The 22537-nt window shown below is 47.9% G+C and overlaps 1 protein-coding gene and 1 pseudogene across 1 annotated transcript in view; both read right to left on the bottom strand.

Moving 5' to 3' along the window:
• CARF (calcium responsive transcription factor) overlaps positions 1 to 22537 on the bottom strand; it is a 367392-nt gene that overhangs the window by 92082 nt on the left and 252773 nt on the right. The window contains exon 10 of the mRNA XM_086955271.1: positions 19248 to 19478. Coding sequence (XP_086811397.1) covers positions 19248 to 19478 — 231 coding nt within the window. The remainder of the gene's footprint in view (positions 1 to 19247; positions 19479 to 22537) is intronic.
• LOC147730467 (uncharacterized) lies at positions 8848 to 18203 on the bottom strand (annotated as a pseudogene).

Here is a 22537-nt window from a genome sequence, read left to right as displayed (position 1 = left end):
CTAACACATATTTACTCTCTTATACAATCCTTGATACAAGTTCACAATGATTCATACAGCCACTCTCACATTCACTGGCTCTTATGTTCAGTTATTTATATATGTCAACTCTCACATGGAGTGTGTTTTACATATGTACTTACTTTGACATGTAGAACTGAGATATCCATTCACTCACCAATATACTCATGCACACAGTCAACTGTCCATACAGCTGTTTCTACATGCACTTTTGAACCCATACACCTAGGGAATCAACTGCTCACACATCTATGCACAGAGTTATACACCTCCCAGCCACCCACACACATACTCAGTCTCCCATACAAATACTTGGGCAACCATTCAATAATCAATAGTTACTGATATAGCTACTGATTTAAACATGCAGCAGTTTACAGAAGAACATAAATAACGATTGCCAAATTAAGACACTTTAATCACTAACCCATGCACTCAGTGAGACACATTTAATCATTCTCTCATACAGTCAGTCATGCACCTACTAAATCCTTCATCCAGACACTTATACATCCACTCATTCTTCAATATGTAAGACATATTTTAACTTTACAGAAACATACAGTCACTGGGTGTTGTCATCAGTGATGTCATCAGTGATGTCATTTGAGATGTCATCAGTGATGTCATCAGTGATGTCACTGACCATGTCATGAATGATGTAATATGTGACATCATTAGCAGTGGATTGCGGGTCCGCGATATATAGTTAGTGCAACTAACTATATATGGAATTTCAATGGTTTTGTGCAAATAAAATAAGGTTTTTTAAATGCTAATCCCTAACTATATATGGTCTATAACCTATGGTTTTTTCAGTGAATTTTCAAGGTTTTGTAAATGCAAATTCCTAACTATATATGGTCTATAACCTATGGTTTTTTCTGTGAATATATATATATATATATATATATATATATATATATATATATATATATATATATATATATATATATATATATTCACAGAAAAAACCATAGGTTATAGACCATATATAGTTAGGAATTTGCATTGATCTATCTGCTATCGAAGAAGAGTGCATCGGCGTAGCGGCAGCTACGCGCTGTGAATATATATATATATATATATATATATATATATATATATATATATATATATATTCACAGCGCGTAGCTGCCGCTACGCCGATGCACTCTTCTTCGATAGCAGATAGATCACTCCAGTCACCTTTTGCGCTTTCAAAAATGTTTATTATTCCAATTGCTGCATTGTGAAATCTGGGCAACGGAACAAACCCCAACGCGTTTCGGCGAGACACTCGCCTTGGTCACGGGTAGTTTCAGTTAATGTGCACAAACAATAAATAAAGTTACACGTGAAAAAATGGTGAAAATAAACAAAGGACTCTCGCCCACACTATCGTGGCCATCTTGGAGTGGAGTAAATGTGATTCTTGTAACATCAGATCAGCTCTCTAAATGTCACCAGTGTGAATAACTACTTTTCTTTGTCCAACATACTTGATAATAATTAGTAGTAATGGGGAGCCGTTCACATGATACCAAAAGACCTACTAAGTCCCGACTTCCATGCATATTTAAACTACAACAGTACATGTAGTAACCAAGTTTGCATCATGTTGTGACTCGTGTCCTTTAGACAAGTCATAATGTAAATTACTGACATGCGCAGCATATCGAACTTATTAATGGCCATTGCAGAGCTTGCACATCAAGTAGAATGGTATAATGGTATAAGAATTTACAACACCAGGTTCTAACAGAAACAAAACCATCAATCAATTTCTGACCTGTAGCACAACCTTTGCAGTGTACATTCTGGAATGTCCCTGCAAAATGAGATATGTGGGGAGTACAAAGTGTATGGTCAAAAAACGCATACAGGAACACCTTAGAGCCATCACGAATCACGATCCACATTACCCTATCGCCAGACATTTCCATGACAAACATAACTCAGATAACTCCTTACTTAGTTTTTTCGCAATAGAACACATCCCTGCGAACAAAAGAGGGGGAAACAGAGAGCTTACCCTCAGAAAGAGGGAATCTAAATGGATCATTGATCTAGAGACAAAATTCCCGGGAGGGCATAACCTCGATGAGGAATTAGCAACTCATTTGCATACAGACTAAGGTTAGAGTTGCAATTGATTCATAGCAAGGTTGCATGGTGTTCAGCACGTTATCATGATGGTTTGTACCTTAAACTGTAATCCGTGTAGATATGACTGGAATATTTTAAACTCAATGTTTTTACTGATATTATTTTATGGTTTGTTTATTTTTACAGGAGTTAAGAAAGAGACCCGTCAGTATCATTGTGGTCATCATATGGGTCTGGATTATCTTCTTCTTGCACTAGTTATGATCATCTGAACTTTTTTCTTTGTAATTAGAGCACTTTTTTGTTTCAACACGAATTATGCACTTTTGGTGAGAGCCTACAGTAAAACTGAGCTACTTGATAAAACTCTGTGTAATTAGAACGTAAAATTTAACTTCATCCCTCCATATAATAACAATTTTAATTTTATCTGGTCCACCCGAGACAGAATTTGGGCTCTAATCCGAAAGCATAAAATTGTCGATTTATTTATGGTTGTAAAAGTTACCAATACATGTGGTTGGATGTCAGGCACTAGTCCGACAGAATGATGGCTTCCATATTTACATGGTTCAAAATGAACAGCCACAAAGGTGACGAATATATTTGCAAATTATATCCTACTTCAGACAGTATTAAAACTGATAAGGAGTTCGGGAGGACAACGTAATCGATTGTTTACCCGAATCCTTTCTGCTCAAGCCATTTTAAATTCATGAACTTTATGTCCATTTACAATGGTTCCTAGTATTACTGTCTCGTAACGCACAAACTAAGTGTGTAAAAGTAAAAGAATGTGTTTTACAAGGTATTGACACCACTCTTAAATGGCGGAAAAAAATGTGTACACAAGTGGAGGAGGAGTTTGTAACGAAACTAGTTTAACTCCCTTTTCTATTTTTACTGTGGAATTGAAATGATGTATTTAGGCATGTTGTGTTATACTGCAAAATATTGAGTGATCCAGACACCACGGTGTCGAAACGCGTAGCAGTGTTGCGGTAATAAAATCTTGGCACATTTGTACAGTGGATGAAAAAGGGGGCGGGCCTCCAAGCACCTCTCAGCAATCCAGCTGTATGAGACTTACTAGAGGTACCAGGAGGCGTTTCTGGCCCAACCAAGGACCCTCAGGAGGCGAGGGGAATTCATCCCCCAACCAGCAGTGAGCCAGGAGGCGCGTTTGCACAGAGTAGTGGAGAAAGTGGGCGGTGCTTTTTTTTGCTTTTTTTTTTTCACGGGAAGGGGGCCGTGTAGCGCCCCTTCCCTGGAACGATTTGGGCCTCGGGACCCCTTCCCTGGGAACAGGCCTTTTTTTAACGGGAGAGGGTGGGCGCCCTTTTCTTTAAACATTTTTTCAAGTATATAGAAGGGAGGCCAAGTGGCCCACCTCCAAGGCCATTTTTGGCCCCGGGTATCCCATTCCCTGGGCCCTGGCCAGTGCTGTGGGTGCCTTGGTCCCCGGCACCCACTTCGTACAGTTGGGGACTGCAAGGGGAGCCTGAGGGCCCCCGCTGTTCCTGCCGGCTCCTCACATCCTGCGGGGGCTTGCATTGCTTATGGACGGAGCTGCTCAACATGCAGCTCCCTCCGTACAAAAACAATTCTGCTCCACTTTCAGCAAGCAAGAGAATATTTAATGCTCTTGCTTGCTGAAAGCGGAGCAACGTTTCCAATGGCTTGGCGGAAGTGGTCTATACCCGAATCCCATAGTGTATGATAATAATGGCCCAATAGGCATGCAGTGTTCACCAATGGCAAAGCCAGGCTGGTAGAAGAGAATATTCTATTAACAAAGGTGTCCAGCCTCTTGGATTTCCTATCCGGTGGGGTGGTAGGGTATACACCAAGGTGAATGGGGGAACGAGGAGGCTTGGAATACAAAGCTCTTTGGGGTGGAGTACTGGGTAAGTAAACTGGGATCCCCAGCAGAGTGGTGATGGGGGAGGCAATCGTCCTATTGACAGGAGCCCCTGTGCAGGGCTTGGACCAGGGCCAAAGTAGGACATCTCTAAGGGATTCATTAAAGGTTTCTCAGAAGATTGACTCCTGTCTGAAACACCTCTGTTAAAACGTTAGTCTTGACTGCCAATGAGGGTAGGTAAAGGTCCACAACCTCAACCGCCCTGCACACAACTATAGCAAAAGAGGCTCCCTCCTCCAAAGCCACAGCAGGAGGGAAAACCAGACCAGTGGCAAGTGAGGTGTGCAACCGACTGACCTCATCCAGTTCCACATACCAGTTGTCCTTCTCAACTGGGTCTTCTACATAATGGCCCCTCCTAAATGTGTCCCGCTCCAGACCTATCTATTACATAAGTCACTGGCTCTGCTCTGGGGCAAATGTTCTCGGTCGTTGCCAGACAATGTCCTGTCGGCTCTGTGTTGGATATGACGATGAGGATGGCAGCACAGAGGGTGTCGTCACTGGAGCGGGCACAGAGGAAGGTCTCTGTGTCAGCTGCGGCTCGTTCCAGGTCCAGTGAGGGATACTGGTGGAACAACTAGTGCGAAGGGCAAATTCGCTGGCTTGATTCGGGATAGCTGGGCAGTGGTCACTATCACAAAAATCGGGACAGCGCGGAGCAGACCCAGGTTCAGACCCTGTCGACTCACTAAGCCTGGAATGCCGCTGCTATCACGTCTCGTCAGGTCATTTCGAAGGATGTGGAGAAGTCAAAGAATGTTCGGACTTCTTCGACATATTGTGTTTGTGGGACTTATCCAACTTCCCTGATGACTTCCTGTGTGACGGGAAATGTCGGGAGGGGCTCTGCATACATCCCGGGATATCCCATGCAAACAGGACAATAAGTATTGCAGAGTCGACTTATGTCTGGCAGCAAGTAGCTTGAGAGTGCGCTTCCTCAGCACCTTTGGGTGCTCGGAACAGCAGCCTTCACTAGCATTGGAGTCGCCATAAACACACCAAGTAGGGGTATGTCACAGAATTCTGGCTATGACATGCACTACATGGTTTGAAAGGATTAGTTACTTACCTGTAATCCTAGTTTCTCATCCAGGGGTATACTCATCAAAGTCATAATCTATGAATAATTCCCGCCTATGTGCGCGATCCCAGAGCACATAGAAAATACATATAAATATATATGTGTATATATGTGAAAACATATTTGCAGCCTAGAACATTCCCAAACTGGCAAAACTGCCGCAAAATTACATTAATTAGCATACACACAGTAGCACTCTCCCAACCCCTAAGGAAGAAAGAGAGCAGTAAACATTTGCATACAACAATTCTTTATTGCTATTGGAAAACCTGTAATTGCAGGCATTTGCCAGTAGGCTGCTGTAGAGTACAAAGAAACAAAGAAAGACTGACACCTTGCCTTTAAGGCATTAGAGTAGGGGTACCGTGCCTTTAAGACCTGAAGGCGACCCCCTGCTCCCATGATGCACCACAGGTGGCAGTGGGTCAGTTCTTTTTGGAGGTGCATGACACCTGAGTAAACCCATAGAAAAAAACTTTTCATAACCTTATGATCATGCTTGTCCGGGGAGGTGGGCGGGAGCTTATGACTTTGATGAATATACCCTTGGATGAGAACTAGGATTACAGGTAACTAATCCTTCTCATCCAGGGGATACTCATCAATAGTCATAATCTATGAATAGATTAGCAAACTCATACCCAAAGTCTCGCGGACGAGCAAGCAAGTACTTATAGAGACATGAATAAACTTCACATTTTAGATACAATTATGCAAATCAATTTCTAAAAGAGGCCTGTCCCACTTGGGCATCGGCCTGTGCATCTGAATCTAGGCAACAATGGCGGGTAAAGGTATGCACCAAACGCCATGTAGCTGCCCTGCAAATTTCAGAGATTGGAACATTACGAAGGAGAGCCGTAGTAGAACCTTTCTCTCTAGTGGAGAGTGCATGAGGTCTACCCTGTAAAGCCTTGTTAGCTAATTGGTAAGACAGAGCTATACAGGAAACTATCCAAGTGAAATGGATCTTTTCGAGGCTGACAGACCAGTATTAGTGGTTCCATAATTAACAAAAAGCCGGTCAGACTTCCTAAGTGGAAGGGTTTTAGCCAGGTAAAATTTCAGAACCCTCCGGAGATCTAGAGAGTGTAAAGACCTCTCCGGGGTAGTGGTAGGTTGAGGAAAGAAGGTAGGCAGGGTGATAGACTGGTTGATATGAAAGTCTGAGACTACCTTAGGCAGAAAAAATGGGTGTGTCCTCAGTACCACTCTGTTGGCGTGAACACTGTGTAAGGTTCCTTACAACACAGGGCCTGGATTTTACTAACCCTACGGGCAGAGGTAATCGCCACTAAAAAACCGGCTTTCCAAGTCAAGTGCTGCAAAGAAGCCTTGTGTATAGGCTCGAAAGGAGCACCCATCAGCTTAGTAAGTACGATGTTAATCTCCCAGGGAGGGGAGGGGGACCGCACTGGTGGAAACACTTTCTTAAGCCCCTCTAAGAAATCTTTAACCACAGGCATAAGGAAGAATGATGTCTGAGAAGGTGACTTCCTATAGGCTGTGATTACCGCTAAGTGAACCCTGATGGAGGGGTACTTGAGGCCTGATTTTGCTAAATGCAACAGATAGGGCAGAATCACCTGCTCTTGACCGTGGATAGGGTCAAGAGAGTTGTCAAGACACCATATGAAGAATCTCTACCACTTGAAAGCATATGACTTCCTAGTGGAGGGTCTCTTGGCTTCTTTGAGAATATTCATGCAGTCTGCTTGAAGGTCTAGGTGTCCATACTGGATAACCTCAGGAGCCATGCCGTCAAGTGAAGGGAAGGAAGGTTGGTCAACAAGTCTGGACGGCAAGGAAGTCGCCGGTGCGAGACTTCCGACAGTTGGAGGAGATCCGGGTACCACCACTGGCGTGGCCACTCCGGCGCTATCAGGATCATCCTGGTGTTGGTCCTGTAGAATTTCTGAATCACCGATGGGATCAGAGGCAGGGGAGGAAAGGCATACAGCAATGTCTGCGACCAGCTGATCAAAAGAGCGTTCCCCCGTGAGCCCTGTTGGGGGAACCTGGACCCGAAGACGGGGCATTTTGCGTTTGCCGCGTCTGCGAACAGGTCTATGTCCGGTACGCCCCATTGTTGAAATACCTCCTGTGCGACTTCTTCGTTGAGCACCCAATCGTGCACTTCTACGAAGTCTCTGCTTAGGCATTCCGCTTGGGTATTTTGGATACCTGGTAGATGAACTGCCACGATGGATAGACCTCTTGCCAGGAGCCAGTGCCAGATGGCTTGCGCTTCCAGGGATAAGACTCTTGACCTGGTGCCTCCCTGTTTGTTCAGATAGAACATAGTTGTTGTGTTGTCTGTCTGTACTTGGATGTAGTTGGTGCCCAGAGAAGGATAAAGAGATTTGAGCGCCAGATGAACTGCTCGAAGCTCTAGGAAGTTGATGTGGTAGCCTCGCTCTACTTCGGACCAGAGACCTTGGAACTGAAGCTGGTCCATATGAGCGCCCCAGCCTTGAAGAGAGGCATCCGTAACCACTGACTGAGATGGAGGAGGGCGATGGAATGGAACTCCTCGGAAGGAGATTGGAACGTTTCATCCACCATCTGATTAGTCGCTGGCACCTTGTAGAAGAGAAACAGGGTCCTCCCAGTCTGGAGTCTGGACTTTCCATGTCTGTTCGTATTGCGCCTTGATGCCCCTTGGGGCTAAGTTTTGCGCGGTATAAAAACGCTATTCATTCATTCATTCATTCTCCCAGTGACCTGACCTCTGAGACTCTGAGACCATTGGTCCTCGAGAGCCTGCTGCAGAGGCCTCATGTGAAGGCGTGCATTGGGCACGATGTAGATGAACGAGGCCATCGACCCCAGGAGAGGGGACACTTGCCTGGCTGTGGGACTGTGATTGTCCAGTAGAAGACGACACTTCAGGAGCCTGGATGACAACCTCTCCTCCGAAGGACACACGCTTGCCTGCACGGAGTCCAGGGAAGCACCCACTTAACGAATCCATTGGGAAGGGTTGAGTACTGACTTTTTGAAGTTGACCTGCAACCCCAATGAGTTCATCAGGTTGAGACAGAACGAAAGATGGGTCTGAAGCAGAGCCGGAGTGGAGCTTTTCAGCAGCCAATCGTCTAGATAGGGATAGACTAAGATCTTCCGCCTGCGGAGAAAAGCATCCACGACCGCCATGCACTTGGAGAATGTCCGTGGCGCGGATTTGAGGCCAAACTGAAGCACTCGATACTGGTAGTCCGATCTGAAACCTGAGAAACTTTCGGTGCTTTACTGAGACAGGTATGTGAAAGTAAGCGTCCTGCAGGTCGACGGCACACATCCAGTCTCCCTTATGCAGATGCGGGAAGATCTGGTGCAGGGCTAGCATGCAGAATTTTTCTCTTTTGACGAATCTATTCAGTAGTCATAGGTCTAGAATGGGCCTGTATTCTTTGACTACTTCTCTTTTTTGGACAAGAAAATAGCGGGAGTAGACTCCTTGATTCCTCTGCATGGAAGGAACCTCCTCTATGGCCTTCTTCTTGAGGAGGACAGAGACTTCGCCCTGGTGCATTTGACTGTGGAATCTGGGAAGGTGCTTTATTTGAGGGAAGACTTGCGGAGGGTGGGACTTGAACCTCAGCAAGTAACCATGCTGCACAATTCTCAGCACCCATCTGTCCTTTGTTATGGATCTCCACTCTCCAGATGATGAGAAACACTCCCTCCCACCGGAGTGGCGAACAGTTGCGGAGGAAGCAACAGCTCAGGGCTTGGGAGGCTGCTTGGAGGCAGACTGCTGCTTGTTATTGTTGCCTCTGCCTCTGCCACAGCGTCTCTGCTGAAATTGGGTTTTCTGCTGTGTTTGGGATGACCATTGAGGGGTTTGAACCCTCTGCTGGTAAGGTCGCTAGTCCCCCTGACAAAAGCGCTTTTGAAATTCTTTACGCTTCTCCAAACCCACAGCCTTCACAGTGTCCATTTCCGATTTCACTTTGGTCATCTCATCGTCAGCGTGTGAACCAAAGAGAGAAGTACCATTAAAGGGGAGGTTCAAGATCTTCTTCTGAGCATCCGGCTTGAGGCCCGTAAGGCGGAGCCACGCCGAACGCCGTGAGCAGACTCCATGGGAGTAGCCATGGGCCACGAGGTCAGAAGCATCTGCTGCGGCACTAATGACCTGGTTGGCTACAAGTCCTGCCTCCTGTAGGATTTCGACGAAGTCCTGACGGTCTTCCTTAGGAAGCTTCTCTGTGAAGCGAGTGAGGGAGTCCCAGAAAGACCTATCGTACCTCCCGAGTAGAGCAGATGCACTGGCCACCTTCATATATGAAGCAGAGGTGTTGCATACCTTCCTGCCAAACGAATCCATGAGTTTGCTGTCCTTTTCTGGGGGTACCGAGGATCAGGTGGAGGCCGAATGAGACTTCATGGCAGTCGCCACGATAACTGAGTCAGCTGGTGGATCCGATCTGAGGAACAAGGGGTCCTTGTACTTCTTGGCAAGTCTTGATGGAACAGAACCTACCACTGTAGGCGTGAGGAAGATAGCTATCGCTGGTTCAATGAAGCCAGGCACCAGAGGCAGCAGAGGTCTAGGCGCTGTCCGGTGATGAAAAGTATCAAAAATTATAGAGGTGGGTACCACAGGAGTGTGCAGAGAGATGTTAAGCTTCTTTGCTCCCCTGCCCAGCACATCGTAAAAGTTGCGATGTCATCAATAGGTGAGACTCGTGAAGGAGGAGTAGAGGAGAAGGTCGGAGAATAGTCCCGGACCGTAGACCTCGTAGAAGAGGACCAAGTTGAAGATCTTGTGCATCCTCTGTAATGGGACCTGCCGCGATGACGGCTGTGCCGACCCCTGGATCTAGACCGATGTCTAGATGGAGATCTTCGCCTGAGGGAAGGTCTTGGCTTGGCAGGCGTTCTTGGCCGTGCTGGAGAGCGTGATCTGGCAGGAGATCTAGGTCTGGATCAGGGTCGTGGCCTCCGAGGAGGAGACTTAGATGGTCTGACCGGAGTACTTGTCCTTGGAACAGACGGTGAGAATGCGTGGGAGTAATCCGAGCCCGGACTACTGCCACCGCCCGATACAGCTCCCTGAGGACGGTGAGATGACACACTGCGTGATCTGTCCACAGATCTGGGAGAAGCTTCTTGAGAATCTCCACGATATTCAACCCAGAAGATGAAGATCTGTTTCCTGATTACCTAGACCTAGGTGACTCCACAACCACTGTGACCTGTTCCCTCGACGGCGAAAGCTTCGAAGTCGAAGATGTTTGTGTGACCAATGGCATCTAGCGAGGCCTTGATGCTCTCGACGTCGATCGTCCACGCCGTGGTGACCTCGACTACGATCTTCGGCGTCGAGTCGGTGACCTCGACGTTGAGCTGCGTCGAGTCGACGGCGAACCTCCTTTGCGTCCTGTCGACGACGACCTTCGACGTCGTGTCGATGAATGTCACGCCTGCCAGTCTCCCGGAGAACGCAAGACACGAGTGAGACCAAACCAAGATGGCCTCGCTACATTGCGCATGCGTGAGGAGACCGAGCAGGAGTCAAAACCCGATCTGCCCGAGGTTCAGCGCTTCGCGCTCTAGTTTCTCGCCGTTTGTTCAGCGCGTCACTTTCGTCTCGCCCCTCTCTGAATCTGTGTTTCCGGTTTTCAGTTGCGGCTGTTGTTACAGAGCCGCTCTCTGATCTTTGTTTTCTTGACTCAAAGAGCTTAGCGTTTGTCCTCGCTAATCCAGAAGCTCTTTTTATGCTCCTCTCACGCCTCATTCGTAAGTGGCGTTTACTCGGTCCTCCGAGTGTTGCTCCCACGTCCCTTTGTCAGTGCGGGCAGTTCTCTCTCCAATCCTTCGGGGCACTCCAGACCCGGGCTGTTGCTGAGTCCATCTTTCGGCCGGACCTTAATCCCGTCGGGCGGCTGGCCTAGCGGGAGCGTGGGTGTTGGTGCTCAGGGGGCATTGTGGGAGTTGTGCTGCGCCTGGCAAATCCTCCCTTTTTCCCTGTCCCTTTCATACTTTATTTTGCTGTTCTCTGGACTCGTTGGATGCTGGCATTCGTCACAGTGCAGGGGGCTCGAAGACCTAGTAAAGCGCTTGTAGCGCCCTATCTTTATATAGTGTTCCCTGTGGGAATTCAGCTGATGTTCTTGTCTGTATTTGCTGTGTTTCAGTTAAGCTACTTCTGTGAACCGATCCTTTCACTATTCTGCCACACAGCTCCGCGATAGCCATTACACCAGGCATTCCGTGGCTCCCCAGGCACATTGAATACGTCTAGGATCCCAGTATAACACCTCATGATACCCTGTGCACGGCCAGGTAAAGGTTGTCTAGGTATTTATGATATGTGAATGTGTCTTGACTGTTGCTGTGTTAATCTGACCATTCTTTTCAGGGCCTACTTCCATGCAGAGGGAGAACCGTCCACGAAGTCCAGTGTCTCTTCCCCTCCTTTCCTTGTTTTGTTCCCTCCTTTCCCTCCATATCACCCTTGCGTTCTAGTGTCTGATAGACGCAAGAGGTGCAGGGGGGAAGGGTTGGGCTAGTCATCGGTTCCTGGCACTCCTGCGGAAACTGCTCTTGAATCCTTACAGAGCGCGAAGCCCACATTGCTTTTCTGCCTGAGTGCCATGACCCCTGTTACTATGGAAGACCTGGCCAACATGCTGGGGAATCTCCAGTTGGAGACCCAAGCATTGTCCCAGAGGGAGGATACCATGCAGAGGGAGAGACGGGCGGATACTGACGGAGGAGGTGGAGCAGGTCCCAGCACTTCATCCCCAGTCATCCATATATCCCCTCCTCAATCAGTCCCGTTAGCCCCGCCAGAACGCTTTATGGGTGATACAGCTAAATTTGCTGCTTTCATAAGCCAGTGTCAATTACACTTTATGTGTAAGGCAAATTGTTTACCTACTGAACAGTCAAAAGTTGCCTTCGGTATCTCGTATTTGGGAGGTTCAGCAGCAAATTGGGCCATACCATTAATAGAAAGGAACGACCCTCTGTTACATGACTACTCATCTTTTAAAAACGAATTAAAGAAACTCTTTGATAAGCATACTTTCATGCATTCCGCAGACACTGAATTGTTGTCCCTAAAGCAAGGAGCTAAGGAGCTCTCAGCTTACATAACTACATTTCAGAGATTAGTTGCTGAGGCGAGCTGGCCAGAGGAAAAACGTCACAGTGCAGGGGGCTCGAAGACCTGGTAAAGCGCTTGTAGCGCCCTATCTTTATATAGTGTTCCCTGTGGGAATTCAGCTGATGTTCTTGTCTGTATTTGCTGTGTTTCAGTTAAGCTACTTCTGTGACCCGATCCTTTCACTATTCTGCAAGGAACTAAGGAGCTCTCAGCTTACATAACTACATTTCAGAGATTAGTGGCTGAGGCGAGCTGGCCAGAGGAAAAACGCCACAGTGCAGGGGGCCAGAGTAAAAACGTAGTGCCCTGTTTTATCGGGGGCTACGGGAAGACCTCAAAGATGCTTTATCACAAGTAGTAGATCCGCCTGACAGTTGTCCAGACCTCATCGACCTAGTGGTTAAATTAGATCACAGGATACAGTAGCGCAAGAGGGAGAAAGGGCGTCCTGACATCAAGACCTAAGTCTATCAAAGAAAACCCGAGGCCGAAAAGACAGTTGATGAGGTTGAGCCTATGCAGATTGGGACAATAAAGGGACCATTGAGTCAGGAGGAGAGACAACGAAGAAGGGACAACAAGTTATGTCTCAAGGCAGGACATTTCCTGAGGAATTGCCCTGTTAAACCTTCCAAAATCAAGAAGTCGGAAAACAAGCAAGCCCAACACCTTGTGAGACTAGGGTTTCAGGTAGTTCTGGATTAATAGTCTCATCCCTGGACTTACACTCAGATCTACCGAGTCATTTCTTTGTGCAGGCTCAATTGCTTTTTGACGGAAGGACGACAGACGTCCTTATTATGTTAGATTCTGGGGCGACTGGTAATTTTATGGACTCTGACTGGGCCGGTCTCCATGCTATAAAATTAACACACAAGGAGTTCTGGGAAAAGGTCACTACTATTGATGGCAGTGTGTTAACATCGGGGCCTATCACCCACCAGACTGTACCCCTGCATCTTACAATACTACAAGGACAGGGACATCATGAAGAATTAATGTTCGATTTAATCAAGTCCCCTCAGTTCCCTGTGTTATTAGGTTTACCCTGGCTCCGCACCCATAACCCCCTAGTTGATTGGGTTAATACCACTCTGGAATTCAGATCTGAAGTCTGTAAGAAACACATGGAAGAAGCGATTGGCGAGGGAAAAGCTGATAATACACTCGCTTCTTCCACCATCTCTGTTTTGCCATTGGAGTATTCTGATCTACGCATCATATTTGACGAGGTACAGGCAACGAGCCTTCCTCCCCATAGGCTATATGATTGCCGCATAGATCTTCAGGCAGGGGCTAAGATACCGTGCAGCAGGGTGTACTCACTCACCGAAAAGGAGAATCTGTATCTACGAGAATACCTTGATAACATGCTAAGGATATGATTCATTCGATCCTCTTGTTCCCCTGCCTCGTCATCTCTATTTTTCATTCCGAAGAGAGAGGGCGGTTTGAGGTGCTGCATTGATTATAGAGCCCTGAACAGCATCACTATTAAAAACAGGTACCCTCTCCCCTTGATCTCCTCCCTCCTTGACAGAGTTAAGAACGCTACCATCTTCACCAAGTTAGATCTTCGTGGAGCGTACCATCTGGTGAGAGTCAAGGAGGGGGATGAGTGGAAGACGGCCTTCTGTACTAAGTTTAGGCTGTATGAATATTTAGTGATGCTGTTTGGGCTCTGCAATGCCCCTGCGGCCTTTCAATTCTTCATTAACGATGTCTTACGGGATTTACTAGACGATTATGTGATCGCCTACATTGACGATCTGCTCATCTTTTCTTCTTCCATGGCTGAGCACACGAAACATGTACGTAGGGTGCTAGAGAGATTGCAGGAGAACAGGCTGTACTGTAAACTGGAGAAATGCTTGTTTCATGTACCTGAGGTACCCTTTCTAGGTTTTATTGTGTCTGCCACGGGGTTACGTATGGATCCACAGAAGGTGGAGGCCATTCAGCAATGGCCTACGCCACGCTGCATAAAGGAGGTTCAGAGTCTTTTAGGCTTTGCCAATTTCTATCGCCGTTTTATTGACGGCTTTTCAAAAGTGGTAGTGCCTATCACAGCCCTATTGAAGAAAGGAATCCCGTTCCAATGGTCCCCGGCCGTTGACTCAGCCTTTGCGACTCTGAAGACAGCTTTCACTCAAGCCCCCATATTACGGCATCCTGACCCTACTTCTCCATTTCTGGTGGAGGCAGATGCCTCCGACAAGGCTGTTGGAGGCGTCCTTTCTCAAACAGACCCAGAAACAGGGATTAGTCATCCAGTGGCTTTTTTTTCATGAAAGCTTAACCCTGCAGAAATAAATTACTGTACTGGGAACAAAGAATTGTTGGCCATCAAGAAGGCTTTTGACGAATGGAGGCAGTACCTGTTAGGGGCAAACCACACTGTGACTGTGTTAACAGGCCATCGCAATATCCAGTTTTTGAAGTCCGCCAGGGCTCTATCTATCCTGCAGCTTAGGTGGACACAATTCTTTAGCGAATTTGATTTTTTGATCAAGTACCAAGCAGGGCATAAGAATGGCAAGGCTGATGCCTTATCCCGTTTAGGTTACGATTCTGTTGAAGAAAGCAGGGAATCGCCTCCCATCATTTACCCAGAAAGGTTCATTGGTGGGATCAGTTCAGAAGAAGATTTCCTTGACAGAGTGAGGAGGGAGAAAGGGTCTGAAAAGATGGAACTCATCACACAAACACATGAAGCCACCAAGGTGGGTGAGTTCTACTGTGTGAATTGTGGGCTAGTCCTTCCCTCTGCGGAATTACAAAAACAGGCACTTGTATGGTTTCATTCCCATCCATTAGCGGGACATCCAGGTTACAAAAAGACCATAGATGCCTTGAAGAGGTGCTTCTGGTGGCCAGGGATGGGAAAAGACACAAAGAGAAACATACAGATATGTTATATCTGTGCTCAGAGCAAGACATCCCATCAAAACCCCATGGGATTGTTACATCCACTACCCACTCCCCCGAGACCTTGGCATACGGTGTCCCTAGACTTTACAGTAGAGCTGCCACTTACCGTAAAGGGACATAACACATTGCTGGTTGTGGTAGACACTTTCACTAAGCTAGCTCACTTCATTCCTCTGACAGGACTCCCTACTGCTAAAACATTAGCTTCTGTTTTCCTTAGGCATGTGGTTAGATTACATGGACTTCCTTCAGTATTGATTATAGACAGAGGTACCCAATTTGTTTCCTGATTCTGGCAGGGCCCATGTGCTCTCTTGTCCGTTGATGTAAGGCTCTCGTCTAGTCATCACCCTCAAACGGATAGACAGACAGAGAGAGTGAATCAGTGTTTTTAGCAGTATATCAGATGTCAGGCTTAACAATCTTTGACAGAATGGGACGAGCTGGTTTGGCTGGCGGAGATGGCATACAACAACAGTCATCACGCATCTACAGATTTCACACCTTTCTTTTGCACTTATGGCTACCATCCCCGAATCCTCCCTGGGTCTTCCTCCTCAACCACATCTACCTTCCTTTGTTCCACACCCCCAGCTAGTGAACTAGTGCTAGAAATTCAAAGAAATCACAAACTCACACAAGATAGTTTGGAACAGACAAAGAACAGGTACAAGAAGGGAGCTGACCTCCACAGACGTCAGGAACCTAGATACGAGGAGGGAGATCAGGTGTGGTTATCATCCAAACATATCAGCATGAAAGGAACTTGTAAATTTAAGCCTAGATACATCGGCCCTTACAAGATACTGAAGGTCATAAATCCTGTGGCCATGAAACTCGAGCTCCCATCCATCATGAAAATACATCCCGTGTTTCACGTCTCTTTATTGAAATCCTTTGAGCCTGGAACAGTACTACCAGCCTCTCCTCCCCCTCTAGATGTGGAAGATGAGATGGAATACGAGGTTGGGGCTATCATACACTCTAGAAGAGTCAGGCATAGACTGCAGTACCTCATCCACTGGAAAGGGATTGGTGTAGAAGAGCGATCCTGGGAACCAGCTAGTCAGGTACATGCACCCAGGTTAGTGCAGAAGTTTCCTAGACAACATCCCACTAAACCCAAACCTGTGGGGGGGTCCGTAGGGGGGATGTACTGTCACGCCTGCCAGTCTCCTGGAGAACGCAAGACAGGAGTGAGACCAAACCAAGATGGCCTCGCTACATTGCACATGCGCGAGGAGACCGAGCAGGAGTCAAAACCCAATCTGTCCGAGGCTCAGCGCTTCGCTCTCTAGTTTCTCGCTGTTTGTTCAGCGCGTCACTTTCGCCTCGCCCCTCTCTGAATCTGTGTTTCCGGTTGCGGCTGTTGTTACAGAGCCGCCCTCTTATCTTTGTTTTCTTGACTCAAAGAGCTTAACGTTTGTCCTCGCTTATCCAGAAGCTCTTTTTATGCTCCTCTCACGCCTCAGTTGTTTGTGGCGTTTACTCGGTCCTCCGAGTGTTGCTCCCACGTCCATTTGTCAGTGCGGGCAGTTCTCTCTCCGTTCCTTCGGGGCACTCCGGACTCGGGCTGTTGCTGAGTCTGTCTTTCGGCCCGACCTTAGTCCCGTCGGGCGGCTGGCCTAGCGGGAGCGTGGGTGTTGGTGCTCAGGGGGCATTGTGGGAGTTGAGGTCCGCCTGGCAAATCCTCCCTTTTTTCCCTGTCCCTTTCATACTTTATTTTGCTGTTCTCTGGACTCGTTGGATGCTGGCATTCGTCACAGTGCAGGGGGCTCGCAGACCTGGTAAAGCGCTTGTAGCGCCCTATCTTTATATATTGTTCCCTGTGGGAATTCAGCTGATGTTCTTGTCTGTATTTGCTGTGTTTCAGTTAAGCTACTTCTGTGACCCGATCCTTTCACTATTCTGCCACACAGCTCCGGGATAGCCATTTCAGGGTAAGACCGCTGTACATCTATATCACTTTACAATTAGGAATTCCACTGTCCAGGGATACTCCATCTTATTTACACCAGGCATTCTGTGGCTCCCCAGGGACATTGAATACGTTTAGGATCCCAGTATAACACCTCATGATACCCTGTGCATGGCCAGGTAAAGGTTGTCTAGGTATTTATGATATGTGAATGTGTCTTGACTGTTGCTGTGTTAATCTGACCATTCTTTTCAGGGCCTACTTCCATGCAGAGGGAGCAGCGTCCACGAAGTCCAGTGTCTCTTCCCCTCCTTTCTTTGTTTTGTTCCCTCCTTTCCCTCCATATCACCCTTGCGTTCTAGTGTCTGATAGACGCAAGAGGTGCAGGGGGGAAGGGTTGGGCTAGTCATCGGTTCCTGGCACTCCTGCAGAAACTGCTCTTGAATCCTTACAATGACGACCTTCTTCGGCGTTGTGTCGACGGTGACCCTTCCTGACGTCGCCTAGACATCGACCTCCTCGACGTCGAATAGTGGGATCTCGATGACCCTCTCGACGGCGGCACGCCAGCCGGCGGCAATCTGGAAGCCGTCATAACTTTCTACGCTGACCCCCTCGAGGGCAGCAGAGAGTGTCTCGATGTCGACGGAAGTATCGACGGAGACTTGGACATGCCAGCAGCCACAGACTTTGAGCCCTAAGTGTGGCGTCTCGACGCCGACTTACTTGGCTGTGGCGGAGACTCTCGACGTCGCGATGGTGATCCAGAAGAGCGTCTGGGCCTCTTCGATGGCGACTTCGATAGAGATCTTCATCCTCCCTTCCTCTTTCTGGAGGCAGAAGATGCGGAACGTCACTGTTTTTGGGCATGCTTGCTTGAAGAAGACGTCCTGGGGCCTCCATGGCCACCCACCTGATGACTTTTGTCTTTCTCCAACATGGCATGAAGTCTGATACGTTCTCTGTCACTAAGAGTCCGCCTAGAGAACTTCTGACAGTGGTGGCACTGGTCAGGGTCGTGTGCAGATGGAAGGCACACGATGCACACAGCGTGTGGGTCAGCCAGTGCCATCTTCTTGTCACAAGAAGGACACATCTGGAATAAAGCAGGCATTCTGACAGAAAAATTTTAGTGGAACACCACAAAAACCAAAGCAGAAGCCTTAATAAACCAGAAGATGTCGAATTTTCTGAACAAAATTCACTCAAAATAACAATTTCAGTCAAAAACTGAAGAGCTCAAGCTCCAGGATCCTCACAGAAGGAACCAGAAAAAAGAACTGGCCCAACTGCCACCTGTGGTGCATCACGGGAGCAGGGGGTCGCCTTTAGGTCTTAAAGACACAGTACCGCTACTCTAATGCCTTAAAGGCAAGGTGTCAGTCTTTTTTTGTTTCTTTATACTCTACTGCAGCCTACTGGCAAATGCCTGCAATTACAGATATGGCAATAAAGCATTGTTGTATGCAAATGTTTACTGCTCTCTTTCTTCCTTAGGGGTTGGGAGAGTACTACTGTGTGTATGTTAATTCATGTAATTTTGCTGCTGTTTTGCCAGTTTGGAAATGTTCTAGGCTGCAAATATGTTTTCACATATATATACATATATATTTATATATATTTTCTATATGCTCCGGGATCCCGCACATCGGCGGGGATTATTCATAGATTATGACTATTGATGAGTATCCCCTGGATGAGAACCACCCGGTTACTTGGGTGACATCTTCACACCAGGAGATGTAATCTCAGAAAAAAGTTTGACAAAAAGTTGAAGAAGGCCAATCAAAAAAGGACTGAGGGGTCATTTAATCCGGATCAGCGCTATCTGGCGTAAAAAGGAAAAAACTGATGTTAGCGCCAAGGTGGAGCCTATATAGGTACCATGCACACCACTTTCGGTGAGAACAGTGGAGCTGAACGTCGCCACCTACCTGCACTCAGGGGTACTAAAAACTTCCGGATCCAGTCTAACGTTTGAGGATATTCAAAGGTAAGGAATCTGTGGCTAGAAGTTTCCATCAGATACAGCTACATAAATGCTGTCATTCATTCCCTTTAACGGAGTACACAATTAAGAGCACAGAGAAAAGAAAAGCACAGGAATTTTGAGACAACAGCAAAAATTAATAGCGCAATGTAAAATGTTGTAATGTACCTCAGCTGTTTTCTTACTGCGTAGACTTCATCTATTCCTTGACTCACAAGCTCGCGGATTTTGTTAGCTACTTCTGGGTGAAGTCGTGAAGATAAATTGTCATTTTCATCGACAGGTGCTTCCTCCTCATCCTCAGAAGGAATGGGGAAAGAGCATGGTGAAGGAGGAAGGCAGGATAACTCCATCTCATGGTACTGGTGGGCCTCCTTATCGGGTAACTGCATATACCATCTGTAATACAGAAACAATCATACATACAATTCCAGAGAACTAGGTATACATAAGTGAACTGTGAGCTTTTATTTCCTGTTTTTTGCATGCTATAAGGGTTCCTGAAACCTTAAGCAGGGAGCACCAGACTAAAGTTCTAACACACAACTAAGGATGTAGTTCACATTGGCTACCAAAACCCACTGGAGCCATATTTAAGTATCTACTTTCCCTCCCCAAGTCAACATCATGACTGCATTTTTCCACATGAAAATTCTTTACTTCATCATTTAAGGAAAGTGGGAAATAACTGCATAGACAACTGCAAGTGTCACCGGGGCAAAGACACATCATAAAACAAGTTAGCCATGAAAAAAGGCCCAACATTAAAAAATGTATAAATAAGGGAAACATGAAATATGGTGAGGGGGCGCTAGAGGGCGCACTGCTGCATGGCCGTACTTGCGTGAGGCTCCAGCAGCCTGGCATTCTTATCCGAAATTTCTCCTCTCACACTGATCGCACCCGCGTGAAAATCCCCACGGAGGGGCGGCTGGCCACGTTTCACACTCGGTGAAAATTTGATGGCTCTACTCCCAGTAACTCCGGAGTTGTGATGCGCGGAACCCCCTGGCTGACCTGGACAGGCTGCAACGGAGCCCACTGTCGGCCCCTTGACTGAGGCGAGCCCGGGGATCAACACGAGGCAGATAGGCCTCTTGCACTCCGTAAGTGATGAGCCTGGGGCTGACACTGCAGCGGACGTACAGCAGAGGCTGAAGGTACGGGCGCAACGCATTATTTAAATCGCGAGGGCTGTGAAAGCGGGACACTCCCGCTGGACTTCCAATACGGCCAACATCTATGATTAATGTATTAGGTGAGGCTTCTTGGCGCCATAACGGACTGGCAGAGGGATACCAGAGGGAGGCCTGAGACGCCCGGTAGCCTGCCTTGCAGTCAAGATACACGGCCGCGGAGCCTGCCTGTTGCCGGTGCCCCAGCGAGCAGAAGGTTTGGATTGCCTAACACTCATACTCCTACCCTTTGGGCGCTGCATCTTTTGGCTGACATTCCTGCCTTTCTTCTGTAAGGCCTGTCTGCTCCTGCACTGTGGTCCTTCTCACTGGGAGCCACCCCGCAAGCGATAGCTAAGCCTCCCCCGGTGCTTGGCGAGTCAGCTGAAAGAATGACATTGCTGCAACCTCCCTCCTGCGGTGGTGCAAACGACACATAGGCACAGCTAATTCATATTTCTCTTGCCGCCATGGGGAAACCAGACAGTCGCCAACCCAAATTGCAGTTTGACACTGCGGCGCAGAAGAAGGTGACGAGACACACTGGAGACGTGGTACCACCCAGGAGCCCGGTGACGGAGGCCTCGACGTCGACCCAGCTGACCCCAGATATGGCAGCCATCCTGCAAGAAATGCGACAGGGCTTTGCGACGGTGGTCGACAAAGTGGATAGACTCACATCTAGGATGGACGGCATAGCCCAAAAGATAGATGTCCATGAAGAACGCATATCTGAGGCGGAACGCAGGATATCGGCACATGATGACACGACCGCGACTCATGACACTCGCCTTGCCAGGATGGACAACGTCCTGAGGGTGATCGCTGCCAAGAATGAGGAATTGGAAGCTAGGAGCCGGCGAAATAACATTCGAGTCACGGGCATTCCGGAATCGACCAACACGGGGAGGATGGAATTGTATGTCGAGAAACTGCTGTCAGCGACAATTGGGGCAGAAGCTCTTTTGGCTCATTTTATTGTGGAACGTGCACATCGCTCCCTTGGGCCTCAACCCCAACCGGGGGCCCCACCGCGCCCCATAATTGCACACCTACTGAACTACCGAGATCGCGATGCGGCACTGAGAGCAGCCAGGGCAAACCAAAATCTGACATATGATGGCGTGCCCTTCTCGATCTACCCTGACTTTACCCCTGTGGTCCAAGAACAGCGGCGGAAATTTCTTGCTGTTAAGAGGAAGCTTCGGGATTTGAACATTGACTATGCTCTCCTATACCCGGCCAAGTTGCGAGTCACGCACCAGGGTACGCAGCACTTCTTTCTCAACCCACAACAGGTCGAAGACTACATTAAATCCTTGCCCAAAAGATCCAGGCGACCTGCGGACGCTGAAGACTTAAATGCGTCTGGTCCTGAGTAGCTGGCGGCTTGCTCTCTTCGGGTCATCCTTCTGCAATTGGTGGACCCGTCCTCACTCCCCTGGCTGCTGGGGGGACTTCGTCCGACTTGGAGTGGACTACAGCTGCCCCCTGGGGGTAACATGAGCGGGTGCTGAACAGCAGGTGGTAATGTATGCCTGGCCCCACCCCCCTCATCCCTCTCTGCTCCACGGGTGAACCCAGGAATGGACATGCACGGAGTGGGATGGCTGGGGGTGGTAGACCGTGCACCTCTTATGACCCCTAATGGGTATTCCCCAATGACATTGACTTGGTTGCTTGTTTGTTGGTTGCTATCTAGCACTGTTCAGATCTCTGGGTGGGGGGCGGGACTGGGACACTGGCAAGTTGGGGTGGCTTCAGTGGGTGGGGGGTGGTGGGCAGACTATCAGGTAGAACGGACTAGCTCTGGGCGATGTAGATCTTCCGTTAGAAATACTGAACTACTTCGTTACTTATGGTTACATACTGTGAATTGCTTGTTCCTTTTCCGGCTAGGTCTAATGCCTGGAGTTATCGGGGGGATATGGGGAGGGGGGTCTGCTGGGGATTCTGTTGGGATTCAAGTTTTGACATGTGCATATTGTGTTCTGAACTCACATATATGCCCTTTGGAGGGCTCTGTGATTGTGACTGGGGGGTACGGGGGCGAGATGGGTGTACTGCGCGCTACTTATGGCGTGGCAGAGGGGTTAGAGGTGGTTCTTTTCTGCTTCGATTTCTGCTCCCACTTGAGGACATGGGACTGGTCCCACTGTATGATGTTTTGTTTGTTGGGAAGGTGGGCTTGGCAGCCTTCCCTGCTTTGATCCCACAGTTATGGTATTCCGCGTATACATGGCTGACACGCGCTTGAATGTGATTACTTGGAATGTGAGAGGG

The sequence above is a fragment of the Lissotriton vulgaris genome, chromosome 2_1 (genome assembly GCF_964263255.1).
Source record: "Lissotriton vulgaris chromosome 2_1, aLisVul1.2, whole genome shotgun sequence".
NCBI lineage: Eukaryota > Metazoa > Chordata > Amphibia > Caudata > Salamandridae > Lissotriton > Lissotriton vulgaris.
Note: the sequence above shows the minus strand (reverse complement) of the source record. Positions and strands in the feature narration are given on the sequence as shown.